This window comes from Felis catus, chromosome D1, assembly GCF_018350175.1.
Source record: "Felis catus isolate Fca126 chromosome D1, F.catus_Fca126_mat1.0, whole genome shotgun sequence".
NCBI classification, from domain to species: domain Eukaryota; kingdom Metazoa; phylum Chordata; class Mammalia; order Carnivora; family Felidae; genus Felis; species Felis catus.
The window spans coordinates 729,236-744,771 of NC_058377.1; the positions used below are offsets into that span (position 1 = coordinate 729,236).

The following is a 15,536-nucleotide window of genomic DNA, read 5'->3' on the forward strand; positions in this document are numbered from 1 at the left end:
TCCTGTTTGAGAAACATTTAAATAAAAATAAAGTGTACAAAGTGATATAATCCAACAATCTGAGACCTAGAAGCTATTAAGAATCTAAATATGAGTATGGTTGATTCTTTGGTATCACATCTACATTTTTTATACCTTAAATAGCAACACAGGATTAAGAATAAAATGTCAAAGCTTCAAAAAGAAAAGGACAGGCAGAACCTTTATGTTCAACAAACATACGTTGTACTACATCGTACTTAGCCCTGGGCTGAGACAGAGAGAAATCTAGTCCTACTCTACCATTAAAGATCTCACAGCTTATTTTGGAGGTGAGAATAATGTAAACAATGTCAATAAATACACTGATGATTGCTGTGGTAACAAAATACGTGAAGCTCTGTGTGAACACAGAAGGAAGAAAACTACAGCTGTACAGGGACATCAAGGACATTATCCCTGAAAAAATGACTTAATTTGAATCTTGAAGAATGAGCATTTTGCCATGCATAGAGAAATAAATTTTTTAATCCCCAGTGGAAGGAAAAGCTTTCGCAAATAAATTATGTATTTTGGTGTATCCTGAAGCATAGGGTGGGGAAAAAGTGAAGAAAAATGAATATAAGTTTAAAAAACTAAGTTAGAACCAGGACCCAAAGACCTTTGCATATCATGCTAGGAATTTTGTCTTTCTCCAAAATGCAATCCACTTAAAGGTTTTTAATTGAAAATGAAGCCATTACTGTGTGTCACAGTGAGTAAGGGCAGGTGGTAACACCATTAAAAATAATAACAGCTTAAATATGGCGGAGTTTATTTCTCTCTCTGATAATATGAAGTCCTGAGGTAGGCAGTCACAGCTTGTTTGGGGACTGTGCAGTATCACTGGGAACTCCAATGCCTCTGTCTCTCAGCTCACCTATTCTTAGTTTGTGATTTATATCTTCACCCTCATGGTCACATTGTACCTGCCAAAGCTCCAGCCATCATGCCATGTTGTAGGCATAAAGAAGGAAGAATTGTAAAGGAAAAAAGGTTGTACCTCTGAGCTCCTTTTAAATTATGTTCCTATAAATATCCATCTGTCTGCTTAGTGTAATTTACAATTGGCAACTTCATGTGCAGGGGGTACTGAAAAATGAAAAAAAAAAAATTTTAAGGCTCTATTGCTCCTCCTCTATTAATGTAGGGTCTGTTGCCAAGGAAGAAAGGGAAAATGGATACTGGGTGGGAAACTTGGGGTCTCTACTATAATTAGATTTGTTTGTTAGAAAGATAATTACAGTTACAACATGGATGTTGGGTTCCAGTAAAGACACTGAAGTAGATAGACTAGTATGAGACTATTTCGTTATTTGTGGCAAGAGAGGTCCAGCTGCTAAATTAAAGCACTATACTGGATGTGGAAGGAAGTGGTAATATATTCAGGATATGTAATCAGTAGATTTCAGTTACAATCAATGGAAAGTGCCAAGGGTCCAGGTGGAGAACAGTGCCCTAGGATTTTGCAGAGAGCCTCACATGTTTTTAGACATTTTTACAGAATTAATGATTTTGGCAGATGATCATATTAATCAGGGTTATGGATGAATCAGATTACAAGTGTGAATGATCATTAAGTTTTAAATGTATTCATTTTGAGCCTCCTTTGGCTTGTCCAAATGGAGAAATCAAATCAGCAACTAGAAATGTGGGTCTGAAACTTAAGAACAAGGTATAGAATAGAGATGTATATATTTAAGAGTCACTAATGAATGGATACATAGTTGATAAATGAAGCCATGGGAAAGATAAACTAAACAACAGGATATAGACCATAGATTGAGGGCAGAGCCTAAAATAGGATCTTAACACATACCAGTGTATACTGTAGGTAGAGCAAGAAAAACCAAAAAATGGATTTTGAGAAGTCGTTGTCAAAATTAAAATGTATATGTAAAACCTTGGTTTGTGAGCATAATTTGTTCCGGACACATGCTTATAAACCAAAGCATTCATATGCCAAAGTGAATTTCAAGAACCATTGGCTCAGTTCTGATCATGTGACATTTGGCATCACTCCTTTATCTTGCAACGAGTTGCAACAAGTGCAAGCCACTCATTTATCTAGTTAAAATTTATTAGAGAAATTTCATCTTGCGGAACACTCACAGAACAAGTTCCCCGCAATCCAAAGTTTTACTGTATTTACATTTGCTTGTATTTGCATAAAGAAACAGTGAAAGAATATACAGGTGACCAAGGAGAGCAAGACTTCCAAATGTATCATGTATATTTTTCACTTCTGAGTATGAATATGTCACCTATGCAAAATGTCAAAATAAAATTTTTTTTAACGTTTATTTATTTTTGAGGCAGGGAGAGACAGATCATGAACGGGGGAGGGTCAGAGAAAGAGGGAGACACAGAATCTGAAACAGGCTCCATGCTCTGAGAGGTCAGCACAGAGCCCAATGCGGGGCTCGAACTCACGGACCGCAAGATCATGACCTGAGCTGAAGTTGGACGCTTAACCGACTGAGCCACCCAGGCGCCCCTGTCAAAATAAAATTTTAAGAAAAGCCAGTGCTATCAGTGGAGAGCAAGAACAAAGCTATGAAAGACTACTACTTAATTGACTGTTAGTTCACTTTATTCCCAAACCCTGAAGGCTAACCGCAAGCTCACCAGGAAGCCTGGTGGTCAGCTCTTCCCCGTGCTACAAAGAAGGGCAGCAGGCTGGGGGTTTGAATGAGGTCAGAAAACCGTTGGAGTGAGCATATGAGGGTAGAAGAACTGGAGAAACCAGAGCTCCTGGGCTAAATGAAGGAATGCAGCTGTGGTCTGCAGTAAGACTTGAAAAATAACAGGCTTCTGCTATCCCCAGCGCATGAGGGGTGGTAACCAGGAGTCGTTAGATTAACAGCAACAAGAAGCAGTCATGGGTGGTCGTACACTGATCTAAGGTAGTTTTCATTTTCTGAAGTATAACTGACATATAATATCCTATTCATTTCAGGCATGCATCATTGTGATTCTTTATTTTTATACGTTATTAAATGATCCTGACAATAAGTCTGGTTCCATCTGTCACCACACAAAATTCTAACAGCGTCACTGACTCTTCTCCCTGTGCTGTACATAACATCCTCATGACTTACTTATTTGACAACTGGATGTCTATACCTCTTAATCCAACCCCCCAACGTATCTCACACTTCACCAGCCCCTCAACCTTTGCCCTCCCTAGTAACAGTTTGTTTCCTCTCTCTGTGAGTCTGTTTGTTTTGTTCACTTGGTTTGTTCTGTTTAGATTCCACATGTAAGTGACATCATACAGTATTTGTCCACTGTCTGACTTATTTCACTTAGCATAATGCTCTCTAGGTCCATTACATTGTCTCAAATGGAAAGATTTCATTCTTTTTTGATGGCTAAATAATATTCCATAATGTATATATACCACATCTTCTTTTTTCTTGAATTTTTTTTTAACATTTATTTATTTTTGAGAGACAGAGCATGAATGGGGCAGGGGCACAGAGAGGGAGACACAGAATCCGAAGCAGGATCCAGACTCCTAGCTGTCAGCACAGAGCCCAGTGCGGGACTCAAACTCACCGAACTGTAAGATCATGACCTGAGCCGAAGTTGGACATTTAACCAACTGAGCCACTCAGGAGCCCCAGTATACCATATCTTCTTTATCCATTCATCTATCAGTGGACACAGGTTGCTCCCATTTCCTGGCTGTTGTAAATGATGCTGGGGTGAACATACAGGTACATCTATCTCTTCGATGTAATGTCTTTGTTGACCTGAGTTAGCATTAAAATTAGTGTTTAGGCTCTCTTTGATAGGCATCAAGTGGTGAAGGTTAATAAAAGCAAGTCTCAGACTCTAATCTTGTATGACTAGACACAGAACATTCATACAGCTTGTTCAGTGAGCTGAATAAAGTCCCAGCTTTCTGTCCTTGTAGGTACTCTAACTATACCTTCTATGAGAGGTCTGCCGAGATACACACAGCCACATTCCAGAGACAGAACTGTGCCATCTGGCATTGGACATTGAGAAATGTTCCTGTATTAACGGTCAGACACAAGGCTGAGTAGACATCAAGACTCAGAGATCATCGATAGGGTAAAGGATATAGACCTCCCTGCATTCTTATTCCCTGTTCATGTAAAGGTAGGGAGTGATTAAAATATATTTACGAAAATGCACTTGTCTTGAATACCTTTAATTTCAACAAAGAAATCCCATTTTTAACATTCAACAAGATATTCACCAGGCTGTTCTTTTCACCAACAAAAACCCATGTTAGACATTGAGTATACCAATTAGAAAACCAGTTGATATATAACACTTGACAATATCTGCCTCAAAAGGATTGGTCCTTTATGATTGGAATATCCTGCAAGCCCTGTCATACAGCTGTATTCATCAGAATATTATGCCATCACCTCTTAATTAAGAAAATGGACTGTCTCTAGAGTTCCGTCTGAACTAAAGCATACATAATAATGTACTGGCTTTGCTTTAGAATTTTAAGGTAAATAACAAAGATTGCAATAATGAAAAAGCCTGAAAACATACAGCGTTTTTAAAGGAGAAGGAGGAAAGACAGTTTGGAGGTGTCTGTAGAGAGCTAGAAAGTCAGCTACCCTACCTCCAGGCCTTGAGTTTTCTGTAGTATGTGATGCAAAATAATGCAGAATAATGCCTCCATTTAAGCAGGTGAGTTTCCATTTAAGACAGCTGAGTTTCAACTTGACCACATAAGTGAAAGGGTATTTCGAGAAGTAGGAGAGGTTGAGTACGTTGAAACCAACGTGCCCAGCAAAAGGGCTTTGCAAAGTGGCTACTACGCACGCAAAGTAGAGTTGGGTAAGAGGTTGTACTGTGTAGCATGTCAACGAACGTCCACATGGTCTATGACCTCGAACAAGATACTTACCTTCTCTATGCCTCAGTTTCCTCCATTGCAAAATGGAGATTCAAAGAGCATCTGCCTCACAGGCTGTAGTGAGGATTACATTTGTTACAACATGCTCAAAAATAATGTCTGTAATGGTAAGTGCTCAGTAAACATCAGCTGGTGTTTTTATACCTTCCCCTTTTCTTCATAAGAATATTAATAAATTTTGTCAGAAATTTATGGAGTCATGAGATCAAATACAGTGTGGTTTGCATGCCGGGATGAAGGGCCTGAACATTTCTCAGTTTTTTTTCCAGATAAATATTCTTAAAATTGGTGACGTGAATTTTGAGGTCACAGTTTCTCTTTGGGTAATTAAATATCTAAATTTAAAATATTTACACTATTCTAAAAAATATTTTCTTTTTTCAAAAGTTTTAAAGTAGTATTTATTGGGGCGTCTGGGTGGCTCAGTCGGTTGAGCGTCTGACTTCAGCTCAGGTCATGATCTCACAGTTTGTGAGTTCGAGCCCCGCGTCGGGCTCCGTGCTGACCGCTCGGAGCCTGGAGCCTGTTTCAGATTCTGTGTCTTCCTCTCTCTGACCCTCCCCCGTTCATGCTCTGTCTCTCTCTGTCTCAAAAATAAATAAAAACGTTAAAAAAAATAAATAAAAAATAAAAGGAAGAGTTGCTTTAATAAATAAATAAATAAATAAATAAATAAATAAATAAATAAATAAATAAAAATAAAGTAGTATTTATTATTGACCAGTTAGAAAAGAAGATGAAGTGATTCTATACTATTTGATTTTTCTTTATTCTCTTAGCTTTTCAAAAACCAGTTCCTCCTTTGGAAGAAGCCCTCAAACAAATTCAGGAATCCAACTTAAAATCAGAAGTAAACCTTCCCTCTTCCCATAGACCAACAGCAAATTGGAGGTAAGTAATGTATTATTATTATGTATAATTATTAATATGTAATAATTAAATAGCTTTCTATTACTGAGTTTGTAGGCCATTTCATCAGTTACTCCTCACCCTTGTAGAGTTTAATGTTTTATTTTCACAGATTAAATTAAGGTAAAGTAGAATATAAATTGCTTCCAGAATAAGGCAAAATTCTAATTTATTGTCTTTGGTATTACAGTGCTGCCTATGTTGAATAAATTTCTATGGAAACTATCATTCAAACCATTTTAAAATATTGATGTTCATTATTTACCTTCACTGCAAGGAAAAAATAGTGTTGAATTGTAGTGATATATTTTTAGATAAAAGGAGTAACTGTATGGGAAAAATGGGTGTTTCCTCATGGAGAATCTTTCCTGGGTGTCTTGAAAAAGGTAATGGCTTGTGGTTCCTCTCCAGGAGCTTAAATGAACTATTAGAAGCAATAGAGTCGATCAACCAATCACACAGTGCCCTGTGACATCTTTTATGTCTCCATTTATTTATTATAAATGTTTATTAAAGCTACCACTTGCATAACATTAGTCAGGCTTTGTAAAGGGGATATGGGGAAGAAGAACGTGGTAAAATACAATTCCTAGTGTACAATCTAGGAGAGAAGTGTAATACTGCAAAAAGTATAGACTAGTACCCCAAGAGTAATGATAATAATATGTAATATTTATTTATATAAAGACATTTACAATGGAGACATTAATTAATGTTTATATTTTGCCTGTACATAATGTTATTTACTAAAGTACTTCCATTTTTAGAATATCTGTGGCCAGTAGTTCCCTTGATCAGAGCTAAGAACAATTCATTTTCTCAGTCTTCATTGTAGTTGAGGAAAGACCTCATGGAATAGAAGATTCTTCAACAAAGCTTTGAAGAGACTAGGGATTAATTATGAAATGAGTGAGCCCTGGTACTCCAGACAGAGAGGGATGAGTGTGTGTGTGCAGGACAAGAGTGGTAGAAGGAGTGATGTGCTCTGGGAAGGAGAGCACGTGGAATGCCAGAGCACAGAATCCCAGTAGCCTGTCCAGGCAGGAGATTGGAGGGGTAAATGTGTCTGTGTGCTAAGGAGTGCACACTTTATCCTGAGAGTTCGAGACGAGTCAGTGAAGGATCTTAAGTAGAAGGGGGGTAAGATCAGCTTTTCTCTTTTATCATTTATCATTCCAATCTACACATGTGGATAATGGATTAGAAGAGGACAAAACAGGAGGCTATTCCAATATATGTCATTGAAATTATATGAGTTCATAGCTTGAAAGAAAGATATAGGCTTAAGTTGATTCAACACAGCTCATGGATGAGACGCAGCCATGGAGAGTGTGTACCGCGATGGCAGGTGTAGGGCAGAGCCCTGAAGAATAGCAACATTTAAGGATGTAGAAAATAGGCCCACAAATAGGAACAGAAGGTTGTCGTAGGACGGGACAGGGTGGGATCATGCAAACTAAAGAAGTGTGGAGTTTCCTGGAAAAAAAGCAGTTAGTAGAGTTCAAATGGCTTTCAGGGAGTTAGTGACATAAAAACTTGTTACCCTGACATGAAACAGGTGGCACGTAAAAAAGGGGTGACAGAAAAGAGGTGGATAAAGGAAGTGCAAAGCCAACAAAGAATGATGAAGTGCCCCAGGTACTGAGAATAGAATCAGCATGACCGTGACCACCTCAGAGCTGAACCGGAAGCTCTGCAGCTGCTGTGGAAGAGGGCTGCTAGCCAGCCCGTGGTCCCGGGTAGGGGAGCATTGCCGAGGGCAGAGGTCAGGCTAAAAGGACAGTTCTCAAGCGCCTCTTCCCTCTGTCGTCCTGTCTCTTGTGCCTCCCATCAACCAAACTGAGCCATAAATCAGAAGGCAAAGGATCATTTAGTATCTGCCAAGCAGAGAGAAGTGGAGAAGCCCAGAAAGTGAATCTGGAGGGGAAAAGACAGTGTCCACTATAGACGCAGTGCGTCTAGGGGCGCCTGGGTGGCTCATTCGGTTAAGCGGCCAACTTCGGCTCAGGTCATGATCTCGCGGTCCGTGAGTTCGAGCCCCACGTCGGGCTCTGTGCTGACAGCTCAGAGCCTGGAGCCTGTTTCAGATTCTGTGTTTCCCTCTCTCTGACTCTCCCCTGTTCATGCTCTGTCTCTCCCTGTCTCAAAAATAAATAACGTTAAAAAAAAATTTTTTAAAAGAAGCAGTGCGTCTACTATATTTCACAATAAAAAAGTCACAGTGGTGACTCTGTCAGAGTAGTTTCAATGAAGTGATAGGCACAGGAAAGAGATTACTAGAAGTTGAAAAGACACGGAGAGCAAGAAAGTAAAGATAAGAAGCGTAGTTTGTCTTCAAAAGGAAAAGAGTGATAGAACGATAGCCAGAAAAGATGTAGGGCCCAGTCAGGTCCCACAGACTGATGAGTAACAGAACGTGGTCTAGAAAGACAGAGGAGGGCAAGCATGTGGAGCATCTTACGTACCTAGTTTGAGCTGGACGAGGATTAGCATGGGTTACACTATGAGTGAGATGTGGTTCTCCTCTCGGGAAAGGTTTGCAGTTACGTTAGAACACACACGTAACACTGTGTAAGGGGAGCTGTAACGGGAATATTAGCCAAGTGGCAACGTATGATTCGTGAAGTTGGAAAGAAGTCCTAAAGGATGGGTGCACGTTGTCTCATGAAGAAGCAGAGGCCGAGTGTAGGCCTGTTCAGGCCTGCAGTGTGGTAGGAGGAAATAGGACTCGCTCAGAGAGACGGGACTGTAGAGTGTGTTGCTCGAAGGACAGGAGATGGTCCAGAAAATGGACTGAAATTGAATGTGAAATGTTTTTATTTCTGGCTAGGAAGTTTGGGTTTGTTCTATAACTAGTAGAGAACCCATGCAGGTGATCGATCAGGGAGTGATCTCATCCTCTGTTGTTTTAGAAAGATAACTGGTATGAGTGTTGGAGAATGAAAAGGATGGAGAGACATTGAAGGCAAAGGGCACAAGACGAAATTAATGGGATGATCCCAAGGAGAGGTCGTCACTGCCAATGCTGGACTAGTACAATTTTGTATAGCGAGGAAATGATAGATCTGTTAAAGAATATAAATATTTTGAGTGATTAGAAGGAAAGGATGAGAGAAGAAGAAATGAAAATGCCTTTTCACGAAACAGAGAAGTGACATAAAGAAATAAGGGTTTAAGAATGTTGATCGACTAGACATATACAAATTGGAACACAGAGTGATTAGTGGCAGGAAAATCAGGAGGCACAGCCATGAATTAAATATAAAAAAATAAAAAAGGACTTATGTTAAAAGAAAGTTGAAAAGAAAGAAGGAAAAGACATTTCATAGAAATAGATTATAGAAATTAGATTATGAGTTTGGTGTATGAGGGAATAAAGAAAATGAAAAAAACAAAATCAAAAGGAACTGAAATTTTGAGGTAATTTGGTGACTTTAAAAAGAAACAAAATGAAACCGTACTGGTTTGGTGAGATATTGCTGAATTTCATTTGAGGCTTCTAGGGGCGCCTGCATGGCTCAGTCGGTTAAGCCGGTTAAGTCGGTTAAGTTCAGGTCACAATCTTGCGGTTCGTGAGTTCAAGCCCCACGTCGGGCTCTGTGCTGACAGCTCAGAGCCTGTATCCTGCTTCGGATTCCGTCTCCCTCTCTTTCTCTGCCCTTCACCCAGTTGTACTCTGTCTGTCAAAAATAAACATTTTTTTTTAATTTTTTAAATAAGTAAATAAATTTCATTTGAGGCTTCTGAATTGAGGGGATAAATATCCAAGTAGAAATGTATAAAAACAATTTGACCTAAGATGAAATGAGAGAGCAAGCTATAGAAATACATTTGAAAGTCATGATAATGTATATTGTTGCTTGTTACATGTACTAGTGTCTCCCCAACCGGATGTGATAAAGGCTAGATGTCACACGTGCAGGTGCTGTGCCGGTGGTGTTCCTGGCTCAGTGCTGTGCATGTTGGAGGCGTTCAGTAAATACTTGGAGTGGAGAGACGTGAACACTCCTCAGAGAGTATGAGCTTGATCTGAAGCTTAATTGACGAGGAGGGTATTCAGGAAAGGCAAACACTGGGAGGGAACCACAGACGAGGGAACAAGTCGTGTGTGGAAGGGCATGATGCCATGAAAGAGCATGTTGTGTTACGGGACTGAGCGCAGTTCGGCCCGTCCGATGTGCGCACAGAGAGGAGTTGGGGCAGATAGGCTGGCTGAAAGGAAGCCACAAGTTAACTCATCAAGGGCCTTGTTAAAGAGTCTGTCCTAAAAACAATTACTGAATGAAACATTCCACGCGTATACTTCAGAATGACTGTCAGAATGGACAAAAGGAGGGTAAGGCTAACGGTGGGAAAATCAGGTCAAGTGATACTTAGTGAAAATGAAGACCTCGTGAGAGCTGTTTAGGAGGTGGAATCGAACTGGAACCAGGGGTTCAGGAGGAGTGAAAGGGACAGAGATTGGTCAGTTACGAGGTAGTGACACCGTTTATCAAAAGGATTGTTAAGGAAGGAGAGGCTTAAGGGACAGAGCAACTGGCAAGAGGATAGCAAACTGTCGGGACACATGTAGGATATTCCCGAGCCAGTTTCTCATGATTAGAAATCTCAGCCACAAATATAGATGTGATCGTTGCCAACAAATGGATGGAATTAAAGACGTGGCTCGTGAGTTCAGCTAGGCCATCGGACTCCCACAGCTACAGCAAGCCGCGTTTGGCTTCACTTAGAGGACAGAGCACACTTCATGGCAACGGACAAGATTCTATTTCAATAGGAGGAGTCCTCGTGGCTCAGCACAAAGCGGTCAGTCTTTGCTATGCCCCTCGCCCCTCAAGTGACATCTCAGCTGTAAGGAAACAAGGTCCCAGTGGGTGGGTGTAGAGCCACCCTGGCAGAAACCCCCTCTTCCAAACAGGAACCAGTATTTCTGGCAATGGCTCCAGAGCAGCGATGCCGCCGAGGTCCATGTGAGACACATGTCCAGGTACACGAGTTACCACACTCAGGGAAACCCAGAGCTGTAGCTTGATGTCAGCTAGCTGTGGTGCATCCAACCAGTCCTCTGGATTGTACGCAGGGTAGGGACGGAGAAGCAAGGAAGTGGGTCATGTGACTCTCAAAAATCCCAGCAAGATAAAAAAAGTGATTCTTTCTGTCAAGAGTACAGCTTGTAAAAACTCACCAAAATGCATAGTTGTTTTTTTAATTTAAATGAAGTTTCAGAACTTTACTGGATTTCAGTACATTAGCTTTTACATCAAAACTTTATAAATTAAAATTAGAGTTCAGACTGTATCTTTTTAACAGAATTACCTGGAGTAAGGAGATAAAATAATTGTATCTCTTTTGACCTTTTGGAAAGTTTTTTTAGTTTTACAAACACATTTAACAAATCATTTTTTTTTATGTTTATTATTTTGAGAGAGACAGAGCATGAGCGGGGGAGGGGCAGAGAGAGAGGGAGACACAGAGTCTGAAGCAAGTTCTAGCTCCAAGCTTTCAGCACAGAGCCCGACGCGGGGCTCAAACTCACTGACTGCGAGATCATGACCTGAGCCAAAGTCGGACCCTTAACCGACTGAGCCTCCCTGGTACCCCAACAGATCGCTTTTAAAGCAAGAGTCCATTTCAGTGTTTAGCCATTCTCTGGATTTTAGAAGCGAAGTACCAGTCTAGATGAGCATCCCTAAGGGTGTGCAGACCCACAGCATACGTTCCTAGTCTTGGTTATGCTGGAGATTTTGTCTTGCAGTGTTAGGTTAAGCAAATCAGATTAATTCTCTTTGGAACTTATTCTCCCAACACTTACTGTAATGGCAAAGTGTTTACCAGATACTTAATGAGGTGGTTTGTGAAAAATACCATCTAATTCAAAAACACTATTGATATTGAACACCATATTGCGCTGTGTAGTAGTCAGTCCCTTAGGGTATTTTTTTAAATTGTGGGTCATTTTCTGATTCCCATTTTGGGGGTTCTTAAATCTTAGCAAGCATTACCAGTAATATGTACCAAAAGTCCTTTTAAACTTTATTTATTTAAAAAAAAATTTTTTTCTGGGTAGAAAAAGAGAGTGAGAGCAAGCAGGGGAGGGACAGAGAGAATCGTAAGCAGGCTCCACAGTCAGCACAGAGCCCACCTTGTGGCTCGATCTTGCAAGCCATGAGAATATGACCTGAGCTGAACTCAAGAGTGAGACGCTTAATGGACTGAGCCACCCAGGTGCGCCTAAACTTTCTTGAAAGTTTGAGCAATTGGCTGTGTTTGAATAGTAAAATAATAATCCAGGATCAAGCTGTGAGTGCCCAGAAGGGAGACTGTGCTAGGTGCAGTGTAAAAGCTATGGTCTTTCTTCCCTCGCTGTTGATAATCAAAATATGAAGTCAGAATGCTTTAAGCTTAGGAAACAGCTGCTGACAAGTTTTGGTTACAAGTTTTGGCTGCTGTAAAAATGCAAAAGAAATTTTTTTGTACTTTTTTTTCATTTAATTGGAATAATTTTTTAAGTTTCTGCAAATAAGGTAATTGTAAATTTAAAGCAGTAAGCATTTATTGGTGAATAATATACATATTCCCATTCCAAGAAATGTAAGTAAATGAACTTGAAATAAATTCTTTAAAGTTTACTATAAAATAATCCAGTGTATAAAGGACAAGCAAAGAGAGGAGCTCAAGAGGGAACGTGAGAAGGAACACCCGGGGGCGTAGGGAAATAATCAGGAGAGCGATGGCATGAAGACCAGGGGATTCCAGTCGGGAAGTGTCCGTGTTTGCAGCTATTCGGTCAGTTCGTCAATCGCGAGCGAGAGCTGGGCCCCAAGCAGCGGAGGTGGAGGCCAGCTGGCAGCGGCTGAGGGACAAGTGAGAGTCGAGGCAGGGACAGCAATAGACTTTCAGAGTACTCGGCAGGAAGGGGAAGATGACAGACATTTACAGGAGCTTTTAGGGTCCGGGAGGAATTTAGAGTAATAAAAAATCCCAATCGTTTAGTATAAAATTAATACGCATTTTTGTATACAGGTTTTCCTTACAGCTTTCTCTTCCCACGTATCAGTTGTTATCCTTTGTGATATCAGATATTTTCAATAAAAAAGGCTCTTTAGTGCTAGAAATGAAAGGCTAGACCTTTTTTGCTCAACAGTGTACTGTTCTTTAGAGTCTTAGAAGAGATGAAGTATCAGAATAACTTTGATTTCCCTGTAGCAAACATAGCTAGCACTACACCCAATCTGGGCTAGGACCATTAAATAGCACACATCATCTTTGTTTTATGAGACGTGCTCTCCATTCTAAACTAGAGTATATCATTTTCATATGCTATTGTAATATATTCTTTTGACCATGACTTCATGACATCTATACCCATGTATGTATATATACATACATATATATATATGTATATATATATGCACTCACACACACATAAATGTTACGTATTTAGAAAACAACAAATGTATACAGAGAAATTTTATAATTTGTATATAACAAATTTACAGAGAGAGCACTATGGCTTACTTATTAAAAAGGTGAATTTTTCTCCACAGATAACAGTATTAAATAATATGTATGAAAATATTTTGTAAATTATAAAGTGCTATACAAATATGAAATATCAGAATATTGAGGATCAGGTATTAATAGAAATACTTATTTGTACTATTTATTGAAAAAATGATTAAGCTACAAATATTGTCACATCAAAAATACATTGCATGTGGAATATAAACCTAAAATGTGTTAAGGAATAAAGTAATGCCAAGAAGTAGGGAGCATCCAAGGAAATTGATTCTATTGGTACTCAAACACAATTGTTCTAATGTGGAAAATATTAGTGGCAGATAATAACAGTAGGATGTTGGTAATGTGATAATCTAAAGGAAAAAAATTGTATGAAAAACTGGAGGGCATTCAATGCTGAAGCATCAAGAACAATCAGAGAAATATATCTATATGAAAATAGAAGTTGCTCAGGAAGTAATGAGATATAAGAATATTAATAAGGAACTAACATTAAAAATACAAGTAATCAGCCTTCCATCATGAGCAAATCTTTATCACAAGGATAACTTCACCCTTCTGGTAGATATAAGGTAAAAGAAGCTGTATTTCCCCCAAATTAAAGTTTTATACTTTAAAATGATGATGTTAGATATCTATCTCCAATATCCATGTATTTGTGGTGAGACAGGTGATCCTGAGCCACATGCAACCCTGAGAAATCTGGCCACAGCCCAGCCGTGGTCCACTGGACCTCTGTTTTCCTTCCATACCAGTAATGTAAATCAGATTTTTCTAGCCCATGTTCATTATCCAGTTGACTGTCAGGCCTCCAAGAGGTGAAAGTACTCTTTCGAGGAAAGAGAAAAGGGGTCGTGAATAAACTACACACTGCTCTCCCAACATGTGCGAGAGCGCTGGGTGATGAGAAGAGTGTCATGCATGGACCCTCAGGACCAAAATATGATACGAATCAAGAGCCTAGAGACAGCCTAATGAACGTCAACAACAAAAAACATCTTAATGAGGCTGTCTCTCTACCTGCCTGTCCAAATGCTTTTCCACCTGTGCAGATCCATTCCTGCCTGTCCAGCTGTTCCCACACCTTATCCCTGCTTACCTGTTCAGCTGTCTCCTGTGCGGGCCCCACTGCTATCCCACCGTTCCCAGATCCTCCCTAGCTGTCCCACTGTTTCTACCCCCCACCAGCCCCAAGCCCTGCCTGTCCGCCTGGCTGTCCCCTCTGTTCCTCCAAAGACCTTTTTACCAGCCCCAATACTGTCCTCCCCAGTCACGTATCTTCCTCACCCCCCAGCCCCAGTAACCACCGGCTTTTCTAGCAGCTTCCCCCGTCTACCAGCCCCAATGCCTTCTGGCCAACCTGACCGTGTGCCCCACCCACCCCGAAGTTCTGTGGTCATCCCTGATCCTGACTCACAGGGCCCGTTATTCTACAAAACTTTCAGACCCAGACATTGCCCCCCACAGCATTGTACTCCAGCCACTCTAATGCCTGCCCTTGTTCGCCGTTCCCTTCCAGCTCGACTGGTTGTATCCCCAGTCCCCATGGAAGCTCTCCCTGCTTTGAAGCCTTCCTGTTTACCCAGTCACCTCCCTCATCAGCCAGCCCCCACTCTCCCTGATACCAGTCTGGTGCCTGCACATCCCACTATCTTAGATCCTTTCCGGTCAGCCCAGCGGTCTGTTCCACAAACCACAACATTGTCAGATCTGTCCCAGGCCTTTGTAGACCATCCTCTGGCCTCAGTCCCCTGCCATCTGCCTCCCTGTCACTCTCCCTGCTCCTCTTTGTCTCCATCACCTTCCACTTCCACATCCTCTCCATCCATTCTGTCCTCTCCCTTCCTCTCCTCTCCCACTTCTCCATCCTTACCCCCTTCATCCACCCCTCTTTTTTCTTCACCTCTGCATTCAGCTCCCTCACCATATTTGCCTCCAACATGTTTAAATTTTCCCTTTCCAGCCTGTCCTGTTTCTTCCTCCTTTCCCCCCGTGCTTTACTCTCCCTCTCTTCCTGCCTCCCCATCTCCTTTTATTCCTGTTCATCCCCTCAACCCTCCTCCCTGGGGGAAGAAAGTAGAGAAGAGAAGAGAAGCAAGTGGAATAGAGAAGAAAGAAATAGAGAAGAAAAAGTTGAGAGACGTCAACTTTAAAGGTAAATAAATTGAGTTTATCAGAT

The 15,536-nt window shown here is 40.6% G+C and overlaps 1 protein-coding gene across 16 annotated transcripts in view; it reads left to right on the forward strand.

Moving 5' to 3' along the window:
* Positions 1-15,536, forward strand: part of CEP126 (centrosomal protein 126) — a 103,171-nt gene that overhangs the window by 37,500 nt on the left and 50,135 nt on the right. For 9 of the 16 annotated variants that reach the window (XM_045038176.1, XM_019811193.3, XM_019811191.3 and 6 more), the window contains one exon: positions 5,707-5,818. In XM_045038176.1, coding sequence (XP_044894111.1) covers positions 5,707-5,818 — 112 coding nt within the window. Of the gene's footprint in view, positions 1-144; positions 312-3,940; positions 4,150-5,706; positions 5,819-14,409; positions 15,513-15,536 lie in introns of all 16 variants that reach the window. The other 7 variants (XM_045038177.1, XM_045038179.1, XM_045038183.1 and 4 more) reach the window with 6 other exon arrangements.